The 24238-nt window shown below is 37.5% G+C and overlaps 1 protein-coding gene across 1 annotated transcript in view; it reads right to left on the bottom strand.

Annotated features, from left to right (window-relative positions):
• The window catches only part of hs3st4 (heparan sulfate (glucosamine) 3-O-sulfotransferase 4), a 97380-nt gene extending 76951 nt beyond the window's left edge, over positions 1–20429 (bottom strand). The window contains exon 1 of the mRNA XM_015043402.1: positions 18917–20429. Within this exon, the coding sequence (XP_014898888.1) occupies positions 18917–19515 (599 nt within the window). The 5' untranslated portion in view covers positions 19516–20429. The remainder of the gene's footprint in view (positions 1–18916) is intronic.
• Between the last annotated feature and the right edge of the window lie 3809 nt (positions 20430–24238).

Raw genomic sequence — 24238 nt, 5'->3', positions numbered from 1 at the left:
GGACTACATTACACAGAGCAAAATCCCATGTTGACATTAGTATGCGTAATAATTCTGTCTAACCACACCATTATTTTGGATGATGAGCAAAAATTTGACAAAGCGCTTCAACAAAAGAAAATCTCTGACAGTGCACAAAAAATTACTTCTGTGACAAACCATACAAGCAAAATTAATAAAGACTACAAAATGTTTTGCTTTAGATACATTTGTTCAAGAACGTCTTGAGCAGAGCTCACATTGCACCACTTACAGGTTAATCAAGAAGCCTAAAAAAATTGTAATGAAATGCACACATAAGAATACAACAATTAATCAGAGATTTGATTATTCTGGACATGGACCACGTTTTAAATTGGGGATTGAAAAACTGCATGCAAATGAGAAAACTCCTTTTGGGCCCTGATTTATTTGCAGTTATTAATAGAGTAGTGTTGAAGCAAGTGGTTTGTTGTTGCCAAAACTATATCTGACCTCTGAGAGGACATTAAATCAAGGCATTATGGAATAGAGGTATAAAGAGGCAAGGCATGGCACTGAATCAAAACACTCTCCTAAAGGAGGCAGAAATTATACTCAAGACCATGCAGCTGTTGTCTAATCATTCTCAAATGTTAAAAGGACTGACAAAACGAAAAAAAAAAACAACAAAAAAACAATTCTTGCTGTTCATGTTGGCTTATTTATGCTGCAATATAATTGAATACCTCATTACCTGTACTAAAAAAGATGATTCCCTTATATAAATAACGTGAACAACACATCCACATCTTATTAAGCTCTTTTATTCCTTACCTCTGACTGTGCATAACAATAAAAGACTGATTTTTGTTTATTTGTCACCACGCAGTATGAGTAGCTGCTAAACAAGTGAGACAATTTGACAGATATCTGTATAAATTGTGTTTATTTGTGATTGTAAGGTAGAATACAAGAAATAAGCCCCATACAAGGGAATGAGTACTGAAGAACATGCCCAAAAATAAAATTTATAGTGTCTGTGGCTAAGACCTAAATTGGGCTCTCAGGCCAATACTTAAACCAAAAATAATATGCAGAACGTTATTTAGAGTTTGAGATTTTAAAGTGTGTTTTTACATTCATCATGCTAAAGTTGTTGTTGTTAGGTTCCGTGTTTCTGTGTGTTTATTTTTGAGTTTCTCTGTGTTCAGTCCTGTGTTCCTGTGAGTCTCTGTCCTGTCCTCCCCGTTGATTACTCCCCAGGTGTGTCTCGTTCCCTTACTTACCCCGTGTGTATTTAAACCCACCTGTTGTCTGTGTTCCTCGTCGGGTCCTTGTCTATCGTCGTTTGTTGTCGTAGTTGGCCAGTAGAACTGTAAAGTCCTGGTTTGTCTAACGTCTCAGTTTTTGTGTTACTTGCGCTCCAGTAGAACTGTTTAGTCCTGGTAGTGTCAGCTCTCGTGTCTAGTCCTGTGATTCAGTTGCTACCGGTACTTAGCTGTGTGCTAGTTTCTGCCGTGCTGCCTGTATGGACTGCTGAGCTTTATTTTCACCATTAAATTCATTATCTTCACCATACCTGGGTTCTCAGCGTCTCTCCTCACCACTTCAACCCGCAATTCATGACAGTTGTTTTTCCTTTTTTTTCTCTCTCTCTGGAAATGCATCACAGACATGCTCTAAACCTTCACATGACCAGATCAACAAAGTTTTATGAAGAGCCTGCAAACAAGCATGTAATCTGACCTGATGCATTTGGAAATAAGTATCCAATCACCTAAGCACTCCAATCATTTCCCCATGGCATTTATGTAAGGTAAAAAGTTCACCAATAATTAGCATATCAATCAAGTGGCATATAAAATAATGAATGTATACGGTATAAAATGGTTTATTTTGGTGCAGAGCAACGGAGCAGGACCTTCCAATTAAGCTTGTGATGTGAGACAGATCCAGGGTTACATGTCACTGTAACACAAAAAACAACACTAAATGTCCTTGCAGAGTGACCGTTTCATGCTAGTCTTGTGATATTGAGATTTAATATAATGCCTTTTCTGTTTCAGGTGTTATAGTAATATTGTCAGGGTTTTTTTTTTTGTTTGACTGCAGATAAGCGGAAGCAAACGAGGCACAAAACCCCAATGAAAACTATCATGTCTGTCCTGCCATAGTGATCAATCTGCAGTCTGTAAATTTCACAACATTTTTCCCAAGACACAAGGAGCTTACAAAACAACGTGTCATAAGCAGGACTCACATTTCATAGGCATGAAAACGGGTTGTGACCCACGTAACGTTATAAGATACACCACATTATGTGACAGGATTAGAACAAAGGTTGGATTCTTCACAGTTTGCAGAACTATTAGATTGTGAAGAGCTGATTCTAAAAATGTCCACGTACTTATGACTAGTTGTTGTCAACTGTGAATTTCTGGTTCGACTCCAGTATGACTTGGTTAGGTTACAAATAGAACTAAAGCATATGTTCTAATGGTGTTACATTAAAAACTTTTTGACCACTAGAATAGAAAAATGTGATGTAAATAACAGCAAAATAAGTTTCCACTCCTTTGACATATTTTATATTGACCAATTTTGGTCATTCTTTATAATTTTCAAAAATTACAATTATAACATTAGGTTTGCATTTTAACCTATTTTTATGCTTGATGCATATACAGTTTACTGTAAGACATTGTGTTTGAAGTTTGTTTTAGTCGCCCTAACATATTTGACTGTAATAAAATAATACAATTTCTCAAAATTCTGTGGGAAAGTTGCTCAAAAAATGCACTAAACTGTCCCTTCTTTCTTTTTTTTGTAATTGTGTCAGAACAATGGGTGGCTGGATAATTGTGTTCATTTTCACTGCATGTTTTTTCTGGCAACTTTAGAAAACGAGAGAACATGTGGTGGACATTGTTGTGCTTTTCACATTTTGAGCTTTCACAAAAAGCAAAGAAAAGAGGAAAGAGGTCTGAGGACACAAAAACCAATGGATTCATAGAGGAAAAAGAGCCACATCTGACTCTGTGGGTTAGCACTTATACAGGGCAGGAGGCATAGCCTGTCGGATGTCAAAGAGCCCGAGCAACCCACTCTCTCATTATACATCAGAATAGTTTTCTTCTGCACCTCCACAGACATCCCTCTGTGAGGTAAAGAGTGTCAACCCTAAAAAATCTAAAATATTCTAGTTCACTCCCCCCCACTCAACATTGTTCAGGCACCGGTACATGTCAAATAGTACAAACATGTTTTTTTTTTAAAGACAGAACTTGACGAGTCAAGGGAAAAGAAGCATTTTGAATGTGTAATCAGAAGTCTGTTCACATCTGGGATGTCAGGTGAAAGAAATTACCTGCAATCAACACAGTAGTGGAGGAAAACAGCAGTATTCTGGGTCCTCAGAGCTTTAGTGCTTGTTGTCTGAGCCGTATAATGGTTTGTACTGTGAACATGCTGGAGCACCGACTCCACTATCGCAGGCTTTGCCTTTATAGATCCTACACGGCAACAAACGTTTATTTCTTCAACATACAGATTCAGCCTGTAATCCCCTCACAGAGATTAGTTGAATAAAAACATGCCACCGCACCAGTGCCCTGTGTTTTTTTTGCACATCAAGGCCATAAAAACAACATGAAGAAACATGTGCACATTACAGCCTAGGAAATTTACACCGTACATTATTTAAACTCAAAGTGTGAAATTCCGTCCTTAAGCACTGCTCCATTGCTTACATAATTATCATGGTGCATTAAATTTCTAAAGCCCCAAGACACCCAAAACGGTGTACATGTTTATTCCTGTAAAGAAAAGGTATAATGCAAAACAAGTTTAAGAGAAAGCTGTTTGCTCTGAGCCAAGACAACGTGTTGCCAGCAGCTCGGACTGCTTCATTTGTATTCCACAGAATGTATCTGAAATTTAGAAAATGTTAATTGTAGACAATGTGTTTGGAGGGAGATATAGCTTGACATGTATCCAACTTAATAATGTTAAGGATTAATTAATTATTCTAGTAGTATGCTTAAAGCAGAGACAGAATGCCACACTCAATCCATAGAGATAAATAATAGATGAAAAAGATAGCAGTGAATGTTAAACATGGGCTAGAAGAGAAAAAAAAAATGTGCTGGAGTGCCTGTCAGCTGACACACTGAAATCAAAAGACTCTGCCTTCCAGGATCCAACAGTGGACATGTTGACAAAGCCCTCATTTATTACAGATTCCCAGCCCTGTGAGCATAGCAACGGCGGGATTCTGATTGGTCGGCTTGCCCACAATAAGCCCAAGAGCCAAAATTTCACCGCAAACCTATATTCATTTAGTTCTGCAGATTTACATCCGGCTTTGCAAGCACCAAAATCCAGCATGACATTAGACTATATTCTGGCCTTTTCAAAAAGGGAGTAATCTCTTCTTTCTTTTATGGAACCTCAATCCTACAGTGACCAGCATGTCTCATATGGTATGGCAGCAGAGGTAATAAATTGAATTAAGTAAACCCATTAGTTACAGCAGTCACCTTCTCACCTCAGCCCAGATACACTTTCATGGTAAGTTGGTCCTTTATAAAGACCAGAGGACACTGCTTAAGTCTGCGATGACAAAATGACCTTGAGTCAAAAGAAGAATGTGTTCGTTACTCAAATCAGTTAAGACAGCGGGGTTGCTGCACTGCATAGCCTCAATGAGTCATGCAAGCATTTTAGAGTAAATGTATGCTCATTCAAAAATCAATTCATAGTTAGGATTCTGTCTCCTCCCTACTTGTGGACATGAAACAAACTGGAGGTCGATTAGAGTACAAAGCAACTTTTCGTCGGTTCACCATGGTCGTACTTTACATGCAAGTACCAACTGCAGTTCACATCTCATATAAAAGAGAAACCAAGGAGCAGTCAAGGATCCTAATGCAAAATGATCCTAATAGAATGCTTAAAGCTGCTTTACCGAGGTAGATGACTTGAACAGACTTCCAGCCAACAGTTCTATTACTCGGTAGCTAGGTAATGGATCTGATTTATTCTGTTTCTCTTGCCTAAATCTGAGGAACACCGTCTGTTTGGGTGAGCAGTGAAGTTCCAACATGCAGGCTGTGTTTTTAATCAGCGCAAAACACTGTGTGAATTAAAGGTCAATTATTCACTTAGCGTAGTGTAGGGGAGAGATGGGTAAATCTAGGAAAAAAAGATTTGTGAGTAGTCTTTTTTTCTTTTCCTGTAAGCGTTGTAACATATTGCATATGCGGCTATATGAGCTATCAGCAGTAAAGGTGCTATTGAGTTTGTGATGATGTTAGCTGCTTTTCCATGAGATTTTTATCACTGTAAATACAGCATTTGTACTTTGCTGCTCCACCTTTCAAAACATCAAGTTGACTACTTTTTTTAATCTCTTTTGGTCTAGCAAGGGTCTTTTTTTCTTTTTCTCTTTCTGCATCAGTGCATTGGAACAGGTGAAGTGAATGTTTTGATACAGTTGCAACAAGGCAAAATGCTTTACTTTAGTCATTACAAATGTATACATTAATATTCCAAAAAGAATATGAATATTTCCAATTTTTTTTTTACCTTTCCTTAATGTTAATTTTCAGCATATTTTATAGTCATACACAGATTAGAAAATGGAATGCAAATAGAAGCTTATATCATAGCATGGGACAGTTAGGTGCTGCTAAACGTTGGATCAAGCTAACAATCTTAAACTGTGAGAGCACTACTACCAGTAAGCCACAGTTACTGATAGAAGTCAGTGAGATTGATAGCAAATAGAAATCTGAACTCAGCAGAGAAACTTCTGTGCTTCCATCGACTGAAACTTGCCGAAATACTGCTGTAATACACTGCAGGAGGTAGCGGAAAGTGGTAAATCTAAGTTGGTAGAGATAAAAAGTGCACTTGACTGAAAAACATATTTGTCACAGAAAATGTAGAAGTTTCTCCAAGATAGGAAGCAACACATACATACTAGTTTGCCAGATAATCATTTGTAATTTCACACTGTTTTGCTCATGGTTAATTATCTAGAGGAGAATAACAGTTCCTTGATATTCACAGTTTTCAGAAGTGATATTTTTTCTTTCCCCCATGCTAATCCCTGTCAGTAGGGAATGGACATTTGTAGATGTTGATTCCCAATACAAGTACTATGGGTTTAAAGTGCAGTAAAATGAAACCCTTTGTGGACTACAATAGCACTGCTATTGTTTCCACATTCGCTGAATAATCAATGATGTTGTGGATGATGCAGTTTCAGTTCATATATTTTTTTCTCCAAAGATGTATTCGATCCAAACCATCAAAATGAACAGATCTCCTGCTCCTGCTAATAATTTCTACGTGGTAGATTTAGCTGAAATCCTGGGACTGTGTTCAAATCGTTCTCTTCTGCTTTGATAGGACTCATTTATAGTTGGACTTTTAACATTTTTGGATAGCGTTTTACTTAAAACTCCGGCTGTGGAAAACGGCTACAGAAGTCACTTTCTACTGCTTAAATTAACACTTTTTCTGCTGTTTCATAAATTACACTAACAATTAAAATGCATGATGCAATTTAATTGGTAGTTTTCTAGCAAACAGAATGCAAACCAGGCCAGACAGACAGACACTGGATGTTTTTCACTGAACATTATGGTAAAGGGTGAAAAATACTTTGATTGTTGACAAAAACTTACATTGGATTGATGAACAACACAATTTTCAACATCTTTTGTTCATCAAGACATGCACTGTGATTTTTTTCTTACAAACTGAAGGCCTGTATTTTGTATCCCTTTCTTGATAAATTATATCAGTCAGGATTTATAATATTAACCACTGAAAAAAAAAAAAAACAACTTGATCAAAATGCTGAGGCCATGTTTGGCATCCAAACAGGACATCCCTAGTGTCAGGAAAATGTTAGTGCTTTTTAACTAATTTACCCTGAAAATCAGCCAACCAAGCAACTTGATCTCATGGCATTAAATTTAATTTCTCACCAATGGATCCAAATTGATGCTCTTCCATAAAATCCTTAAGGCCATATAATTGGCCTTTAATTAAAATATTCCAAACTGTCTCTTGTGTGTATATTACATATTTCACAGCGGTAAGGCCAGCAGATAAAGTTGGAGCCATTCAGGTGTTTTTGCTACCAAATAAAGCACCTCAAGAGTGGTGCCATTTTCAGATGCTGCCCTATAGCTGCACAAGAATGGTCGAAACAATGTGCTGCAAAATCAACATCTGCCCGGTGAAAACTTTTAAAAAAATGCAACATTTTCTATACTAATGCAAATTTTTGTACATGCTTGCAAAAAATTTTAAATTATTACACAGATTTGTATCAGTGTGGTGATCAATCTTGGTCTGCAACTTCAAACTTTGGAATTATTTGTTAATTTTTTTTTGACAAATGTTTTTTATAATAGTAAAATAGTCTGGTGGAAGACTTGCAGGTAAATATATTTGTCCAATGATAGAGGCAAAAAAATAAATAAATAAATAAATAAAAGGCATATCAGACAAAAATAGATATTACTAATCTTCATCAAAACTTTTCAAAGAGTAAAGCTGTTCTTAGGAAGATTAAAAATGAAATAATTTCTGACAATAGTATTCACTTTGCATTAAGACAAATTCAAGTGGAATGAAAACACTGCTGCGACAGGTTGCCTCACTCTAGAAAATAATTGATTTCTAAAAGGTGCAGTTGCTGGGTGACAAGGTTGAAGAAGGCCCTCTGTTGGTCACAGACACGAAGCTTTTAGCATTTTTTGAAAGTGATTATACATGCAATGTTGTGATTCTAACATTTTAGTTTTTAGAATAAAAAAAAAATGTGCAGAACTCATTTGATGAATATTGACTATGAGAAGAGCCAGAGGAGGCAAGAAATAAATTCTTCACAGTAACCCCAGGGCAGGACTAATGCTGTTACATGAGCACTAATTTAAACTAAAAGTGTTTTCAATTTGTCTGCAGCATATTTCTTTGTTCACTTCATTGTGTGTGATTGTGTTGTCAACTGTGCCCGCACAAGCTCGCAGACAATATTTCACTGATGTGAAAGCCCCCACAAGGGAAGAGTTGGCTTCATGGTTGAGAGCAGGTAACAACGTTATTAGAGAGGCAGAACACGTCAACTTTCTTCTGAATCTCTAATGCCAATAATCCAAATTACCCAGGAAAAACAATCACATCCTGATACAGCAATTAGCAATTAGCATAATCCCTAAAAGCATCCTTTTGCATTTCAGTGGCTTAATCCAAAGTCTCAGGGGAGTTTGGCAAATGCCACAGCTTGTGTTAATGACTTCCAAGTTACCAAATGCTTTGAGTGTCCGTGGCAGAGATGTCAGCAATATGCAGAGCTGCAGAATCGGGATTGCGCTGTGAAGATTCCCAGTTCAAAGTTAACCCATCACCACGGCATCTCTCAGCTGCATGTTAGAAGTGGTGTTCACGCGTCTAACACACAGCTCATACAATGTTTCACGCTGTGCTAAAATTATACAGAGCGCCACATGGTGATTTGGGAGAAAGAACATAAATGAGTAAACAACATAAAGCGATGAAAAAACTTCAAAGATGGTGGGACAGGCGAGCAGACAACATCCTGGAAGCCAGTGAATGTGTTTGTATTTGTTTGTGACAGTGACTCAGGGGTGTAAACAGAGGAATTAGCTCACACCTCTAGAGTCTCAACACATCACACAGCTATAATTGAATTAAGTCTGTCAGGTTTTTTTTTTTGTGTGTGTGTGTGAATTATAGCAGTTAAAAGAAATTAAATGTGTAGTGGTAAAGACCACACATTTATGTTCATTTCTTTCGAAACTCGTAAAAGTTTTTTTTTCCTTCTTCTTTTCTTTTCTTGATGAAAACAAAGATCCTCATTCAGCATTTTGGTGGATATATTTAGTACGTAATGGTCATACTCACGTGATAATGCTCCCTGTTCCAGAGGGAGAGGCAAACATTTTCTTTCCACCATCTTTCAGCATAACATAGTACAGAAGCACCTATCAGCTCGTGGAAACACATTTGAAACATACTCCCAGAGGCCCCTGCATCTTGGCTCCATGACCATTCCTGTCAGGGTTTTCCCTTTGACTGAGCAAATGCATCAGCTTGTGTCATGAGACCAGATCCCTCCCAGCCAATAAGGAGCACAGGCAGCACAAGTGCTCCAGGAGATGTGGAAGGGAAATTGGAATCCTGACAAGTATGATTGACATGCGCATTTGTCCCAAGGTAGCCTTATTTGCAGAGATTTAAAGACGTCTGTAAACCAGCATTCTGCCGAGCAGAGTCATTGTTTCTCCAGACTGGAAGCAGAACACTCCAATTCCGCCGCATGCAAATAATCTTTTGGGAGAAATGAATCCCTTTGAGCATAAAATGACTTCAGCTAATACTTTATTTTGGGGCTAAAATAAATAATTTAACAGATGAAGCAGTGTCATTGTATTTCAGAAAGTCTGTCCGTGTCGTGGGCAGAAGAAACACAAGCGTGAGACCTTCCCACCAACCCAGGAGCGTTAGAGGAAAAGGCAGCTGAAGAATTTGATCCCACGATGTTGATGGACACAAAAACGTGGATATGAGACTTGATGGAAAACCATTACTCACGGCTATTTCAAAGCACCGGAAAAGAGGAAAATGGTGAATTAAATTCTTGCCATAAGTAAAATAGACTTTTACTTGAAGGATTGGAGTGGAGCTACAGCAGGCTAAGAGAAAAAGACAAATGTATAAGAGAGAAGGAGGAGCAAATAAATAGATTTCAAAGGCAGGATGAAATTGACTCTGCCCATTAACTTCTCCAGAGGGTTTTTTTTTCTTCATATGCAAATACTATGGTGTGTTATTACTTCTCCCATTGATCTCTGGGAAAAAAAAGAAGAAAAAAAAAAAGATCAAACTTCTCTGGAAGCAAGGGTGCTTTAATTTAGCAACAATGAATCAGTGGTAAAAATAAAAGCCTTCAGAATGGAAATGTAACTCTGTAGCCTGCCCGACATGAAACTATCCCTATCAAATTGTAATATTTCCTGCAGATCAGATGGAAACCTTGTGAACTGTTTGAAATGGTTCTGTGTAAAACAGATTGAGCTTGAACCTAATAAAATGTGTAGGTTTCACCTCATACTGAACAGAAAAATCACACGTACTTGCACCTTCGTTGCACATGTTTTAGTGTGAAATGTTCTTTTTTTCCTTTCCTTGAAAGAATTAACTCCGCTTTCCGTTAATGCTTAACATACCACTTCCACCACCACACCGTGTGCCATTAAAGGGATTTTAATATTCCACGTGTTTCATGTGAAGCTCAAAGACCACAGCTCCTTCTGTTGCGGATTTTATTGATATTGTATTGAGATCATTCATGCACTAACTGTACTGTCCTCATAAACACATTAGTTTTATCTTGTGGTATCAAGAAAATGTTTGTTTTTAAATAACTGTGCTTTCTTGAGATCTAACACTAAATTTCATCATTTAGTATTGGTGTGATGATACTTTTAGCATCTTTTAAAGCAATGTAGACATGATTAGAAATACACCCCAAAGCTAAGTAGACCGATCATAAATTTATATAGATCTTTAAAAGACAAAACATCAAATTGAGAAATTATTTGAGAAGCTAAACTAAAATACCTTTCGAAATAATAATAATAATAATAATAAACACATGAATAATATCATTAAATGTGTCTCAGCAGACAGCTGGATTTGAACATTTTTGAACACCTACTAAACGTTTTATGATCTAACAATAAGTAGGATACTTGAAAACAATGGGAGTTCTACAGCAACAAGTACTGCTGACCAAAAAAGACACAAAGTAATAAAAAAAGCTTCTGGGATGGTGTGGGTTCTGTTACATCTAGCACAAAACCAACACAGCATATCAAAAAAGATCCATCATACATGGTGGTGGTGGTGGTGGTGACATGGCCTGGGGTGGTTTTGGTGTTTTAAAGTCTTGATGACCGTAATTGCTGGGACCTTAAATTCTGATCTGCGTTCATTAGCTTTAGACCGCAAGACAGAGCTTGTCAGGTTATACAGCTGGTTAGTTTTTGGTTTGTCCAGGTTAAAGTCTGGACTTAAATCTGATTGAGATGTTGTGGAATTATCTTAAACGTGGTGTTCTTACTCAAAATCCTCAATTGTGGCTGAATTAAAACATCTGTGAAAAGAAAAGTCCTGCACAAAATCCTGTAAAAGGCGCACTGTAAATTGTCTCAGATGCTTGATGGCAGTTTTTGCCACAAAAATTAGAAAATCCTGCTATCAGATTTAGGGAGCAATTACATTTATATATACGATCACATAGGTTTGAGTAGCATTATTGCCTTAAAGTTAATCATTATTTGAAAACTGTGTATTTACTTGGACTTGTTTTTTTTTTCCTTCTATACATTTTTTGGTCATCTGACACAAAACAACTAAAACTGCAGACATCTGTAAATGAGCAATTACTTCACAGAATTGTATATGAGAGTTGCCACTTTTACCTTTTAGATTGCAGAAGCACTCATTGGTACTCTTCTACACTTTGCAATCAGCTGAATGTTTGACAATCACCAGTCAGTGCCCTTTCACCACGAGAAGTCAATTCTAACTTGAAGTACATGACTTCATCATAATATTGATCTAACAAGGAGGAAAAGACGATATAGTGGCAGAGTGGCTGTCTGATGTATTATTTTAGAAATTGGTGTGTGTGTGTGTGTGTGTGTGTGTGTGCGTGCGTGCGTGCGTGCGTGTGTGTGTGCAAGGAGCAGATATACCGTCTGGCCTACTGGTGGCTTGAAATAATGTGTTATCTTTCTGAGCTGTGCCGAGTTTAAACAGACTGGCAAACAGGAAATAAGAACGATTGCTTCTGTTGTAGCTTAAATCTCTCAGCTCTGTGGTGTTTGTTAGTTGGATCAAGTGGGGAAGGGGGGTGGGCGACGTGGAAAACCAGAGTGATGTGGTCCACTCTCCTGACAGTTCAGGGGTGTTCTGCTAATTAAAAAGTTTAATTCCACAACTGCAACATCGGCATCAGAGCACTGAGAGGTGCGTCCTTGTGAGTCTTGGCGCCGTCTTATCAGGCGTTGGCAGATTCTGCCACGTCGGGGAGCTGTGGGACAGGAAGGCACTGCTGCGGCTCATAGGCCCAGCTGGAGAGGATGGCATCCTGCCTGCTTGGGGATCTGGCCCACCTTACTCCGTCTCATCTTCTTAGTGAGTGGAGTCCTGGGCTCCCAATCAGGTGGAAGGAGTCAGGAGCTAAGCTGCCCCCATGAAGCGAACCAAGAGGGGTAAAGAAGGGCTAAACAAGGGATAAATGTTGGATTTGGACTTTCTGCTGCTGGGCTTGCCCATGGATTCCCATCTCCATTAAACTCCTCCTGTCACTAAGTCCTTCCTCATGACCAAAGAATGACGACACACTAAACCCAATTCTTCACAACGTTTTCTTCGACAATCCACATCTGCTTATTTCACCTTAATACGCCGATGTTTACCACGAATCGGCGTTCGCTTTTAAACATATTTTTGCTGTGTGCAAAGAAATTTTCCATCTCGATGATAAGGTACATGTGGAATGAATAAACCATACTGAACAACCTTGCCTGAGCCAAAAGTTTTAGTTGTAAATGATCTATTGATTACAGAACACTGCAACTCATACAAAGCAAAAAAGAAATCCTTGGAAATGGCAACACTGTGACATCTATTTACAAAGGCCATCTTTAATCATGAATAAAAGATGACTGGAAAACTGGCAACAAAAATAAAAACATGTAGTAGTCTGTTGAATGGAATTGGCTGAAATTAAACTGGAGTCTGCGTTAACTAAATTCCTCTGGGTTTAGCACGACTGCTGGCTGCTGTCTGAGCTCAGGGATGCAGCAGTGAAAGGGTAGGAAGATCTCTTGCAAAAGATTTATGGGAACATCCTTTTGGCTTTTATTGCAAAGGGGTTAAAGTGTCATTTTAATAACATAGAGATATTAGAGCTTGCAAACCTCAGTAAGACTCTGGCTCCGCTTTGCAGGGAGCTGATTTATCTCGTGTTTAAATGTTTTTCCACTGGAGAAATTTGATTCCCTAAAGTGAGCACATTTTAACCTCTGAGGCACTAGTGATTTTCTCGTAAGCTCTCAACATTTTATTGTTATTTAGATGAAGTTAGAATTCTGTGCGGTGTTCAAATCTCTTTTTGATTTTTTTTTTGTTCATTTTGCCTTTTGTGGCAAGTCACATTTCAACAAAACCTTATAAAACCTCAAATAACTTTTTATTTTAGACCACGTTTATTCTGTTAAAGCTCACATTTTTCTTTTCTTCTGCAGGTTTATAATTCAGGATCTATAGTCCTGTCTAAGGGTGTTACAATTGCTCCAGGCTGCTGTTACCTTTACGTGTCAAACCCCTCATAGCACTGGTTATTTGATGAAGTCCAGCACATATATTGATTTTTATATTCTGTAAAGCTTTATACTGATAAATGTTATGAGTGTACATTAACTTACCACTTTTTTCCCAGTTTTTCTAAGGAGCAGGCTAAGAATTGCTAAATAATTTATTCATACATGAAGATAGTCAAAAGGAAATGTGAGGGCAGTTGTTTTTTCAACTTTCCTTTTGCAGAATCCGCTTTCAGAGGTCTGTGTCCATCTCGCCAGCATCCATTGGTTAAATTGTTGATTGCTTGATTTGCACAGTGCACAGACGGAGCCTCATAAAGACGCCACAAGGCCAATGGAAAACAACCTGTAACAGATGCTTCATTCTAAAGTGGAATTTTGACTGAACGTATTTTAAGCTTTTTCAAATTTCTGCATTTGCATTAACATAGTCAGATTTGTTAGTTAGTTGTCAATTTAACTTGTGACACATAATACAATTAAAAAAAAAAGAAAAGTTATATACTGGGAACTGCTTACAATTTTCAGCCATAGTTACCAATAATTAAAAAGTACATTTCCGAGCAAACAAAAACAAAAACATTCTTACACCTTGTGAACAGCCTCATAACATGTTCCAGACTGTTGCTGTCAGACATTGATGATATGCAGAAGATAATCTTGGATGACGAGAAGTCCCCTGTTGTATTGTTTGATCATGGTCACTTTGCTTTCCTCTGAAGTGGACAGCCTCTGTCAGTTCTCGACAGCATGTTATTCTTAACATACTGGAAAAATGGTGGTGACCATATCAACTGAATAAATATGTGCTATATTTAATTAATGTTTTTTTTTTATTAAATAAATAATTCTCACTCTGGTATCCATTCTGTTAGTTAACATTTCAGTAAACACCGTTGTTTGACATTTACCTAAAGTGAAAATACCAGTCAACATGTCTAATGCATTGCATCCTCATTAAACATGTCTACACAGAGTAACTTCCTGCTGTGACTATTCACCCTCGGTGGGCACGCATCTTCATGTATGACTGATAATCGATGGCGTTCTGCAATTTACGACCTACATTATCTATCCACTACAGCATAAACAGCAAAGACTTGAGAATCAGTGATATGATAAAAATGGCTGTATTGATGATCACGCATCAGGAATTTTCGATTGAAAAGTGAGCGAGCATATGTACCAGTTTGAGGCAAAAACAAAGGGAAGAGATAAAATACTTGCTGTGATGACTCATTCTCTTTACTGTGAAATAAAGATAGACGTGTTGAAGCGCTATTGGAAGTCCAGTGTGTGTGGTGATGATGGCACTGCTTAAAAATGGTAGATAAGCTGTTCAAGAGAACAAAAGAGAAAAAAATAAATAAATAAAAAAAAAATAAAACAAGCACCGGACTCTGTCTGTGGTACCTGATGCAAACTTGGAGTTTTGAATATTTTACTAGAAATCTGTGGATCTGTGCCTTTTTTTTATGAACATGTAAGTTCATGTTTTTTGAAAAAGCTAAAGCTGTTTTTACAAAAAATAATTATATATATATATATATATATATATATATATATATATATATATATAAATCACTGAGCGATCTCAGTGAGAAATACGGAACTGCCCAAATTTCCAACTTGAATTTAACAAATATCTTGTAGCTGTCTCCACAGTTATTGAAATTTCTAAAATATCTTAAAATAATTTTTTTAATCTCTTGTGGCAGCCACCCGGGGATGTCTTAGAGTTTGCTCGTACAATGCTCTGCCTATTTACTCATGGCTCAGCCTTGGAGCTACAGGCACCAGCCGAGCTCCTGCTCCCCCCCCCCTCGACCACAGAACTCAACCAGAATAGTGGTTGCAAAAATCAGCAAACACCTGGTGAAATCTGTGTGACTGCTGAGATCATTATACTAACTACTTTTCAGTCCAGTCCTCTTTGAAAACTGCATCAATGGACACCATGGAAAAGCGTTGTCATTATGGTGCGTTGAAGGGGGAGAGTCAGCATGGATACGAGGTTCTTAAAGAGACGGAGCCCAATTTTAAGGCATCAGATATGGCTGTGATGCCATGACAAATTGCCTTCAAATTTCAAATTTCCTTTAAGTCATGTTTGATATGTACACCAATTAAAAAAAAAAAACAACAACAAAAAAAACAAAAAACAAGTGAAGATAACATAGTTACTTGATTTTGCTGTAAAATGGCACTATGTGCCTGGAAAAAAACAGAATACCTTATTTTAAGTATTTTATAAAAGGTATTCATGACCTGTTTTTAAGATGATTTGTTGGGAAACTTCCGGTTAGTAATCCATGGCTTCCTCTTTTCCTGAGGTCTAAATAGAATAAGACACAGGAGCCCATTTCTTTTTGCCCTTGGCCACTGGGCATGACAAGGACCCACCTTTATCCTGCCACACATACTGAGGAGGATAGTAAAGAAGTCAAACCTCCTTCTAAATATTTTTTTTAATGCCATGCCAGAAAAAAAAAGGTTCTTTATCCTACCATCAGATATGCAAAAATGCAGAGTTCTCTAAATGATACTGGGACTTGAACTGAAACTGTGTGCTCTGGCTGGATGAAACTAAAGTCACTTTCACACTGTTTCCTATTATGCCAGGTATGCATGTTGCATGTCTGCATGTGTTAGGGATTTTTTTTTCTAAAAGAACAGATGAACAGATGGTATGCCAAGTAACACTCTGAGGAGGACCTGTGATGCTTGTAGCTTGTTTCCTTTCTATATGCACATTTTACCTCGTTTGAATAAATGTCATCTTGACATGTTTCTGAAATACCAGGACATTGTAATAGAAATATGTTAGTCTCTCTCAGAAAACTTTCAGTGAACCAATGAATGAACTTACAATCTAGATTTAGATGGTGCAGAGGAATTGTCAAAGATCCCTCTCCCTATGTGCTTTAACTATAAATTTCTATAGAAGACAATAACTGGCAAAAAAGGAATTGTACAATAAATGTGGCAAAAGCGATTGTCAGTTTTGCAATCCTTAATTTTTCAAAACAGTGCATTTTTTTGTTCTCTACAAAAAGAAAAAAAAAATACTTTAAAGGTTGTTTTTTTCAGATAATGCTAATTTGACAAATGAATATTGTCTTTTTTTATTATTTTATTTTAATATTTGGAGATAGAACTGTAAGTACAAGAAATATAGGCACGTCTGGAAACAATATTCTGCCTGCAATGTGCTGCTAAGAACTGGTGTGATGCAGCACTTAACTGGACAAGATATCCCTAACAGGTAGCTTATTCAGACACTGGATGTAGAAAACAATAGCAATTCTAAAGGCTTTCAGGTTTAAAAGTTGTCGTATTTCTTCTGAAAATTGTTCACATGTTTTGTCTCTAATGATGAAACACTTCAAAGCATTAAGTTAGAATTTGAAATATTCTTTTTTTATTTATTTAAAGTTAATTGTGTAGTTACGTCTTATGTTTTCCTTTTTTTTGCTTGCTTTATACCACCATTTAAATTAAATTATTCCAAAAATAAAATAAACATAATTAAATAAATAAATATAGTCCATTAATACCAGTTCTCTCTTGAGATGACTAAAACTGGATATGTGTAGGACTGTGTAATGAGATTAAGAAACTGTGCCAAACAAGGTTAGGATTTTGGGTAAAAAAAAATACACACACACACACACACGCACACATTAAAAACAGCTATAGATGAAGTGTTAGGGTCATATTCCCTGTAGTTTATGTATCATCTCCATCAAGATGTGGAGCAGGTGTTATTTAGACAGTCCTAAATTTATGAATCGCACTTTATGAGATCACTGGTCTCATTTAACTACACTGATGTTTCAAACATCTGTAAGTGATCATAATTTCACTTCCATTAAGTGCACATTAGCCAGAGCATTACCAGCTGAGGAGAAAGATGTCACGTAATGCATCATTCGAGGCATGCTTTAGTCAAATTAATTTCTTTATCGATGAAAAAGAAAAGTGGCTTTCTACTTTTTAACCATTTAACTATGCTCCTTGGCAGCTGAAATGAGAAAATAAATCTTGATTTCTTCAGTGCATCCTCTTTTTTATGGAGGAATGTTTTTTTGCTTTTTTTTTCCTTCTCTGAGAGTTAAATCCTTTGGTGGATGTCCTAAAACCGACAAAGTTGAAAGTGAAATGAATCCTTCTTCACAAAGTTTGGAAGCTCAGGGACCCAAAAAGCAACAAGCGCATTTGTTATTATTTATGTAAGCATGTCGTCCTCTCGTCTAATGAGCCTTTCACCGTAAGCATAATGAAACAGCTTGCATTAGCACAGGCTAAATGAGCAGCCAAGAGTTCCCGTGTCTATGCAGCAGGATGCAAGCAGATGTTCCACAACCCAAACATAACAAACCAAGTTCTACAAAGGAGCAGAAGGGACTTAGAGTCAGCATCGTTCTCATCAGCTCATTGACTCCATTTGAAGATGGGTGTATGGTAAAAAAAAACTTGTGAGAACAACACCTAAATGAGTCATGGCCAACTAACCACGAATGAGGCCTCAAATTGATTTTTTTCCCCTTCCCCCTATGAATGCATCAGAAATGTACAGCTAACAAACCTGGAGTCAAAGTGAATGTGTTGTCAACAGTTCAAAACTATTTGAGAACTATTTCCAAACATTTAGTCAACAAGCTTGGAATGTGTGTGTTATAAAAGTGTTTAGTCATTTACATGAGGCAATATTCCATGAATGGATATATCAATATAAAAGTAGTTAAATAAATAAAAAAAAAAAATCAAAAGGAAAACAGATATATGACAACATTTTGTCACAAACACTCTAGAATAGCTCAAATATTATTGGTGTCAACATTAAGACATCTGAAAAAAACCATAGACATTTATTACAATATCTAAGAGAGTATAAATGTAGAAATTTTATTCATGGAACAGAATGAGGGACTTTAAAGTGATAAATCTAGTGTGTCTCCACTGGCACTTAAAACCTCTATCTTGTTTTAGAAATTGGTAAAGGTCCTGAGCTGAAAACTAGTCTTGTGTACATTATTTTAAAATTATGTACTAAAAACTAGTCCTGTAACTGACACTTTGGGAAAAATTGAGTTTAAAATCTGAATCCTATTTGGACTTCTAATGAGGCAAAACAAATTATTATAGCAAAAACAGGATTTTGGAGAAAAGTTTATTCACTATTATAAAATAAATGTTTTATAATTTAAGAGAGAAGTCACCAAATAATGTGTTAATCTTTGCAATGGATGCTACATTACACTGATATTAGGGTCTGCAAAAGTCATTATTCTCCTTTTGATGCAAGAAATGCAGCTGACACTGCGCACTAAGTTTAAGCCAGATATTGGAAACTAATTTGTGAATCAAACAAAAGGTAATTGTCACCATCAATCATAAGCCAGGAGCCAAAAAAAAAAAAAAAAAAAAAAAAAGTTTCAAAAATCTCTTTTGGGGGGTTTTTAATTAAATCTGCAAGGCATTGTTCGAGCCCCCATAAAAGGTTTGATTTGAGAGCTCACCTGTACCAGTCCAGTCCCTTCTCGTAGTTCCTGTCAAAGAAGTGTGGCTCATTCCCAACGGCTCTCACGTCCGGGTGCACCCTGAGAGCCTCCAGCAGGGCTCGGGTACCCCCTTTCTTCACCCCGATTATAATGGCTTGGGGAAGTTTCTTCTCCCCGTAATCCGAGGTGCAGTTCACCCTGAGTTCGCTGTCCGTGGTGCTGATCTCCTGGCGCTCCCTCTCCGGCGCGGTGGGGCGAAACGCCGCTGCAGATTTAGTTGGAGATGCCTGCGTCCTAATCCACTCCACTGTCCTTTGTTCGGCCTCATCGTGCTCCCCTACTACCGTCGGAGCCGCGGTTGTTCTCTCAGCCTGCGTGAATTCCGTGAAGCCTGGCGAAGCCGAGTAAAGTTTCTCCCTCAGTGTCACAAAAGTTGTATCCTCCGTCACCAGCCTGCCCTGAAACACATAGTTCTCCTGCAGCGGGAACTGCAGCGAGTTGTAGCAGCTCATTAAGCTGTAGAACAAGTAGGTGACGGAAAGGGAGAGGGTGAACATGAATAAGATTTTCCGGGGCACTTTAGAGGTGAAAACCGAAGTGCTGGACCAAAATGCCATCTCTGATAGCAGCGATCCTCTCAAAGAAGTGGCCAGACATGTTTCCACCCCGAGTCTTGCATGGACAAAATCAACAGTAAAAATCAGTCCCCATCAGCGCTGCTCCAGCTAAAAAAGCGCCAGGCTGGACCAGACCACCCTAATCCAACCAAAGCGCATATTTATCAGGATGGCTGAGGAGGGGGTGGAGGAGGAAAAGGGTCGTTAAAATTCCGGAGGAATATCGCGTCTCTTTTCTTGAGTATTGATTTCTTATTCCAGTGCTGACAGACAATGACACAATTTATTGGACTGAACTTGCATATTTGAGAGACTGAACGTCTGGCGCCCTTCCAGATGAACAGCCCGGCTTGAAGTGGACAGTGTGCGATAAACGGAATCCTGGCATTTTTTTTTTTAAGAAGAAGGGCGAAAGAAGAAAGCAGAGTGTTCAAAGTACAGGCTTCTTCCTATCAGCCGCTGAGTCTGAAGTCCAGTCCCGTCTGCGATGAAAAGAGTGGATTTCCATTCAGACAGAAAGCCTACAAATCCACCGAGTCTCTCCAACGTGAAATAAATGAACACAAGACCATTTGCGCTTCTTTCTATTTACTTTGTGCTGCGGAAAGTCGACAGCCTTTGCACAAAAGCTTACACACTTCCCACTGACTACCAGGCTGCCGCTCGGTGTCCTTACGCCTTCTCACATTGGTAGGATCCTACGATGTGCGCATCGGCTGTGTGAGCTCATCTGAGCTGAGGCACAGTAAAGCCACACAGTACAACTAGTGTGTACACCCACCTTTCCTCGTGTCCGCGCAGAAAACAGCGCTGTAAACGTCAGATTTCCTAATCTGAGGGAGTTTTGTGATGGAGAAAATTCCGCTCATTCCTGTGGCTGCTGGCGGAGATTAGACTCCCGCTGCCGAGATTTCTCAGCGCTTACCATGAGGTGAATTAACGGAGTGTGTGGAGTTCACAATTAAGATCAATCTCAGAAACATCATTTAGATATGTATTTTTTTTCTTCTTTTTTTTAGAGAAAGCTCATGCCTGCACCCTGCTGGTTTTTTATAGAGAATTACAATAGTTAAACTTACAACAACAACAACAAAAAAAAGTTTTGTTTTACAATGCCGAGTTGAAGTAGATAATGTTAAGTTGTCTTGTATTCAATTTATGCTTAATTCAATCACTGGAATTTTGAATCTCATGTTTGCTCATCTACTGACACAAACTGTATAAGTTAAATAAATCACACGTACAGTCAATATTATACACATTATAAAGCAGAAAAGATCACCAGACATGTTAGCGAAACTAAAAATCTCAATGGCATGTTCAAAAGTCTTGTCAAATAAATAAAATAATCATCAAAACCTTATCATACAGATCCTTTTGCACAGTGAGAGAAATTTGTTAAAATCCAATTGATTCCAAAGCTATCTCCATGATTGAGGAGCAATGTATATATATACTTTTTCCTTATCTCAGTAGTCACTGAGCACCTGGCCCAGTCAATAGGAAGTGGAGTGAAAGATTTAACTTGCTGCATTTTTTTTTGTAGAAATAAAGAATTTACATATAATGACAGAATGCAAAGAATATTTTCATAAATATCTTTCCAGCAAAGCAGAACATCTAGTACATTCTGCTAATGTAAAAAAAAAAGTGGTGTTTCCATTAAATAAGAAATTACATTAAAGTCATAATTGAATATGTATGTTCACATGATAAGTAATCAAAAATCATGGCAGTAACAGATATAAACAGCTACATGTGACATGTTCATATTTCAGCCATGGTGCTAGCACTCTATATGCAGGATTTGGGGAAATTGTGGTTTTCCAGAAGAGCTATGGATTCAATATGTTCAAATGACACACAACTGTGCGATTTTTGTGAGAACTCTGGTGGAGCCAGCTGCACATTGTCAAAAAAAAAAAAAAAAAAAAAAAAAAAAAAAAAAAACCACAAACCATCATCCTCCTACTACTTCCTGCCATCTTCTTTGTGCTTTGTGCCAGTGGCCACATCCGGCTGTTGATTACGGCACTCCTGTGATGAAAAAAAAAAAAAAAAAAAGTGTTTCCGTTGCAGTTTGTTGATATACATCTATTTTGATACAGCCACAAAAAACACCTCATCCTAACGCAACAACTTTTTATTGAGAAACTTTTCTAAATTGCCATGTTTTCATTTAGCAAATTTATTTCCGTAATTCCAATTTGTGGAATTCTATCATAAATGGAAATGGAGTTTATAAAAGATGTACTTTGTAGGTAAACCTGCAGACAAATCCAATTCCACAAAGTATGAAACATAACTATAAAATCTTCATGTGCAAATGTAAAACTATTTGACAAGCTTGAAGATCTTTTAAATGTTAATTTATTCATTCATCCATGTTTTAAAACTCAACTAACTTATTTATTTCAAACAAAAGATTCATGGCCACCTCTGGATCAGCGATGTGCGGTCAGGGGAGAACTCTCCTGTAATCCTGAAAAGTAAAACAGATGCTAATAATGATGAGAGAACATCAAATTTTTTGTATAAATTATTATTTTTTTATTTGTAATGTCAAGAACAGCGATTTTATTTTATGGCTAAAAAAAATCTGCAGGTTTGCAGCATTTCTTCTTGCTGCAAACCTGCACTTCAACAAAAATAAAAAAATAAAAAATCTAACATTCAGAGCTTCTGATGTACTCCAGCACATATGTTTACTGATTATGTGACCATATTTACAGTCACACTATGTTAATAAACAATACTTGCTAAAATTTACATTCCATTTGCTTTTTATGTCACACTTGCAGATGGAGACAGTAGACGGTACATTCTTGTCGATACTCAGGCCTACATGTTGTTACTAATGCTTCTTTTGCTGTTTCTGGAGTTTACGCTTACAATCAGCACAACAGAAAGATCCTTTCGGGACACGGATCAACTTTATCCACTTAAAATGCAACTACACATTCAGACAATCCTTATTGATGCAGCCAGTCACATCATCATTCTCCTCATTGCTGTCAGAAAAACACAAATGACTTGTTGACTATTTCATAGGTTCTACTTTTGCTAGACACTGAACTGATTCTCATGAAGATTAGAAAAAGCCTGAAAAAAAAATGCTGCTTCTATGTGATACTGTTTCCTATCAATATGGTGCATCTCTGAGAGATAGCTTACTTCTGGTTTGGTCTTGTGGGAGCTATGTATAGTGGCAAATGTTAGGTTTAAAATTGGGTAGAGTTGGAGGTTGGCATGCTCCAACTAGTCTTCCAAAAATAGTCCAGAATAACAAAATATCTTAAAGTGTTTTTAAATAATCCTCCTGGAGCTAAGGTGATTAACGGGGAGCATAAAACGGAAATTTGTATTTAGTTTAGGTTACACTAAGTTAAGATTGTTGATTTATAAGACAAGTAAGAGTGTGCTGTGATATTCTCATATCAGAATGAGAGGTCAAGGGGAGTGTTAAGTTTTCCTCTGTAAATATCAAAGAAAGCAGTCATGTATTCTGCACCATGCCACTACTTTGGCACATCATACTATAAGCATATTACACATTTATGGGCGCTGACTGTAATTGCTGCCCGGAATATTCAGTGGACCTCAACTTGTACACTCTGTTCCCACAATATGATGATCTAAAATTGCATGTCACCCACATGCCTCCATGGATTAGCGAATCTAATTCATCACACACCAGGAGAGTCATTGTCACAATAAGTAATCAGTCACAAATAATTTGCAGGGCCTGGTTGTCTGGACAAAAAACAAAAGCTGCTGGGTGTTTTAAACTGTGTTGGGAAAGAGGAAATATTTATATGAACTTGCTGCTTGATTACATTTGTCAGTTCTAAATGCCTGTTACTTACTGGGGATGGATAGGAGGGATGGTGCGAAAATCCTTGATATCTATTACAAAGTTAGTGTCCTGCCATTGCACGTTGGCATTCAACAAGTCTTAATACTCCCACTGAATGAGAAAGCCTGTTGCTATTCAGGTTTCCATACAGAGGTGAAGAAAATAGTATCACTGCAAACCTTTCTGTGCCTCATTCTTGTGCTCAGGTTAGAGGAGGTGATGTTTAAAATCTAAAACTAGTATTTTTTTACTACAAGTAAGAACAGCTAAGATCCTTTTGGGAAGCAATATCAAGTAGTTATCAAATAATGCTGATGCCTAACATACAAAAATTGAAATGAAATATAGGCTCAAATAATGCAAATTAAACTTCATCAAACATTAAAAAATATGTCAAGCAAAATTAAATGTGTTAAAAACAGTTGTTTATATGTGATCACCAGTGTTTCCGTGAAGAGTAACTTTAATCTTTTGCTGAATAAAAACAAAGCAACATTCTCTAAAAAAATAAATAAAATAAAAAAATCAAATCTGAAAAAGTCCGTTCCGAATCCCTGTTCCAACTCCATTTCTCAGTTCGAAACATCTCGTGCGTGACAAACAAGAGCCTTCCGTAGCAATGCAGGTGATTGGGTGAGTGGGAGGGGAGCACGGGCAAGTGTTTGGAGCACAATGGTTCCTGGATGTTTGCTGTCAAGAGAGCGTAGGAGAGCTCAATGAGTTTGTTGAAATTGTTGTATTCGCAAATTGCCACTTGGTGAAGCAGAGAGCTCTCTAACACCAACTGCCACGTTTGTAAGGTCCCGGCATTTTCCGACTACCTGTCTAAGAGCCACCCAGACACAGTTTTTTGTGAGCATGCTCAAA

Source organism: Poecilia latipinna, unplaced genomic scaffold (assembly GCF_001443285.1).
Source record: "Poecilia latipinna isolate Pla-1442-1.1 unplaced genomic scaffold, P_latipinna-1.0 Scaffold629, whole genome shotgun sequence".
NCBI lineage: Eukaryota > Metazoa > Chordata > Actinopteri > Cyprinodontiformes > Poeciliidae > Poecilia > Poecilia latipinna.
Note: the sequence above shows the minus strand (reverse complement) of the source record. Positions and strands in the feature narration are given on the sequence as shown.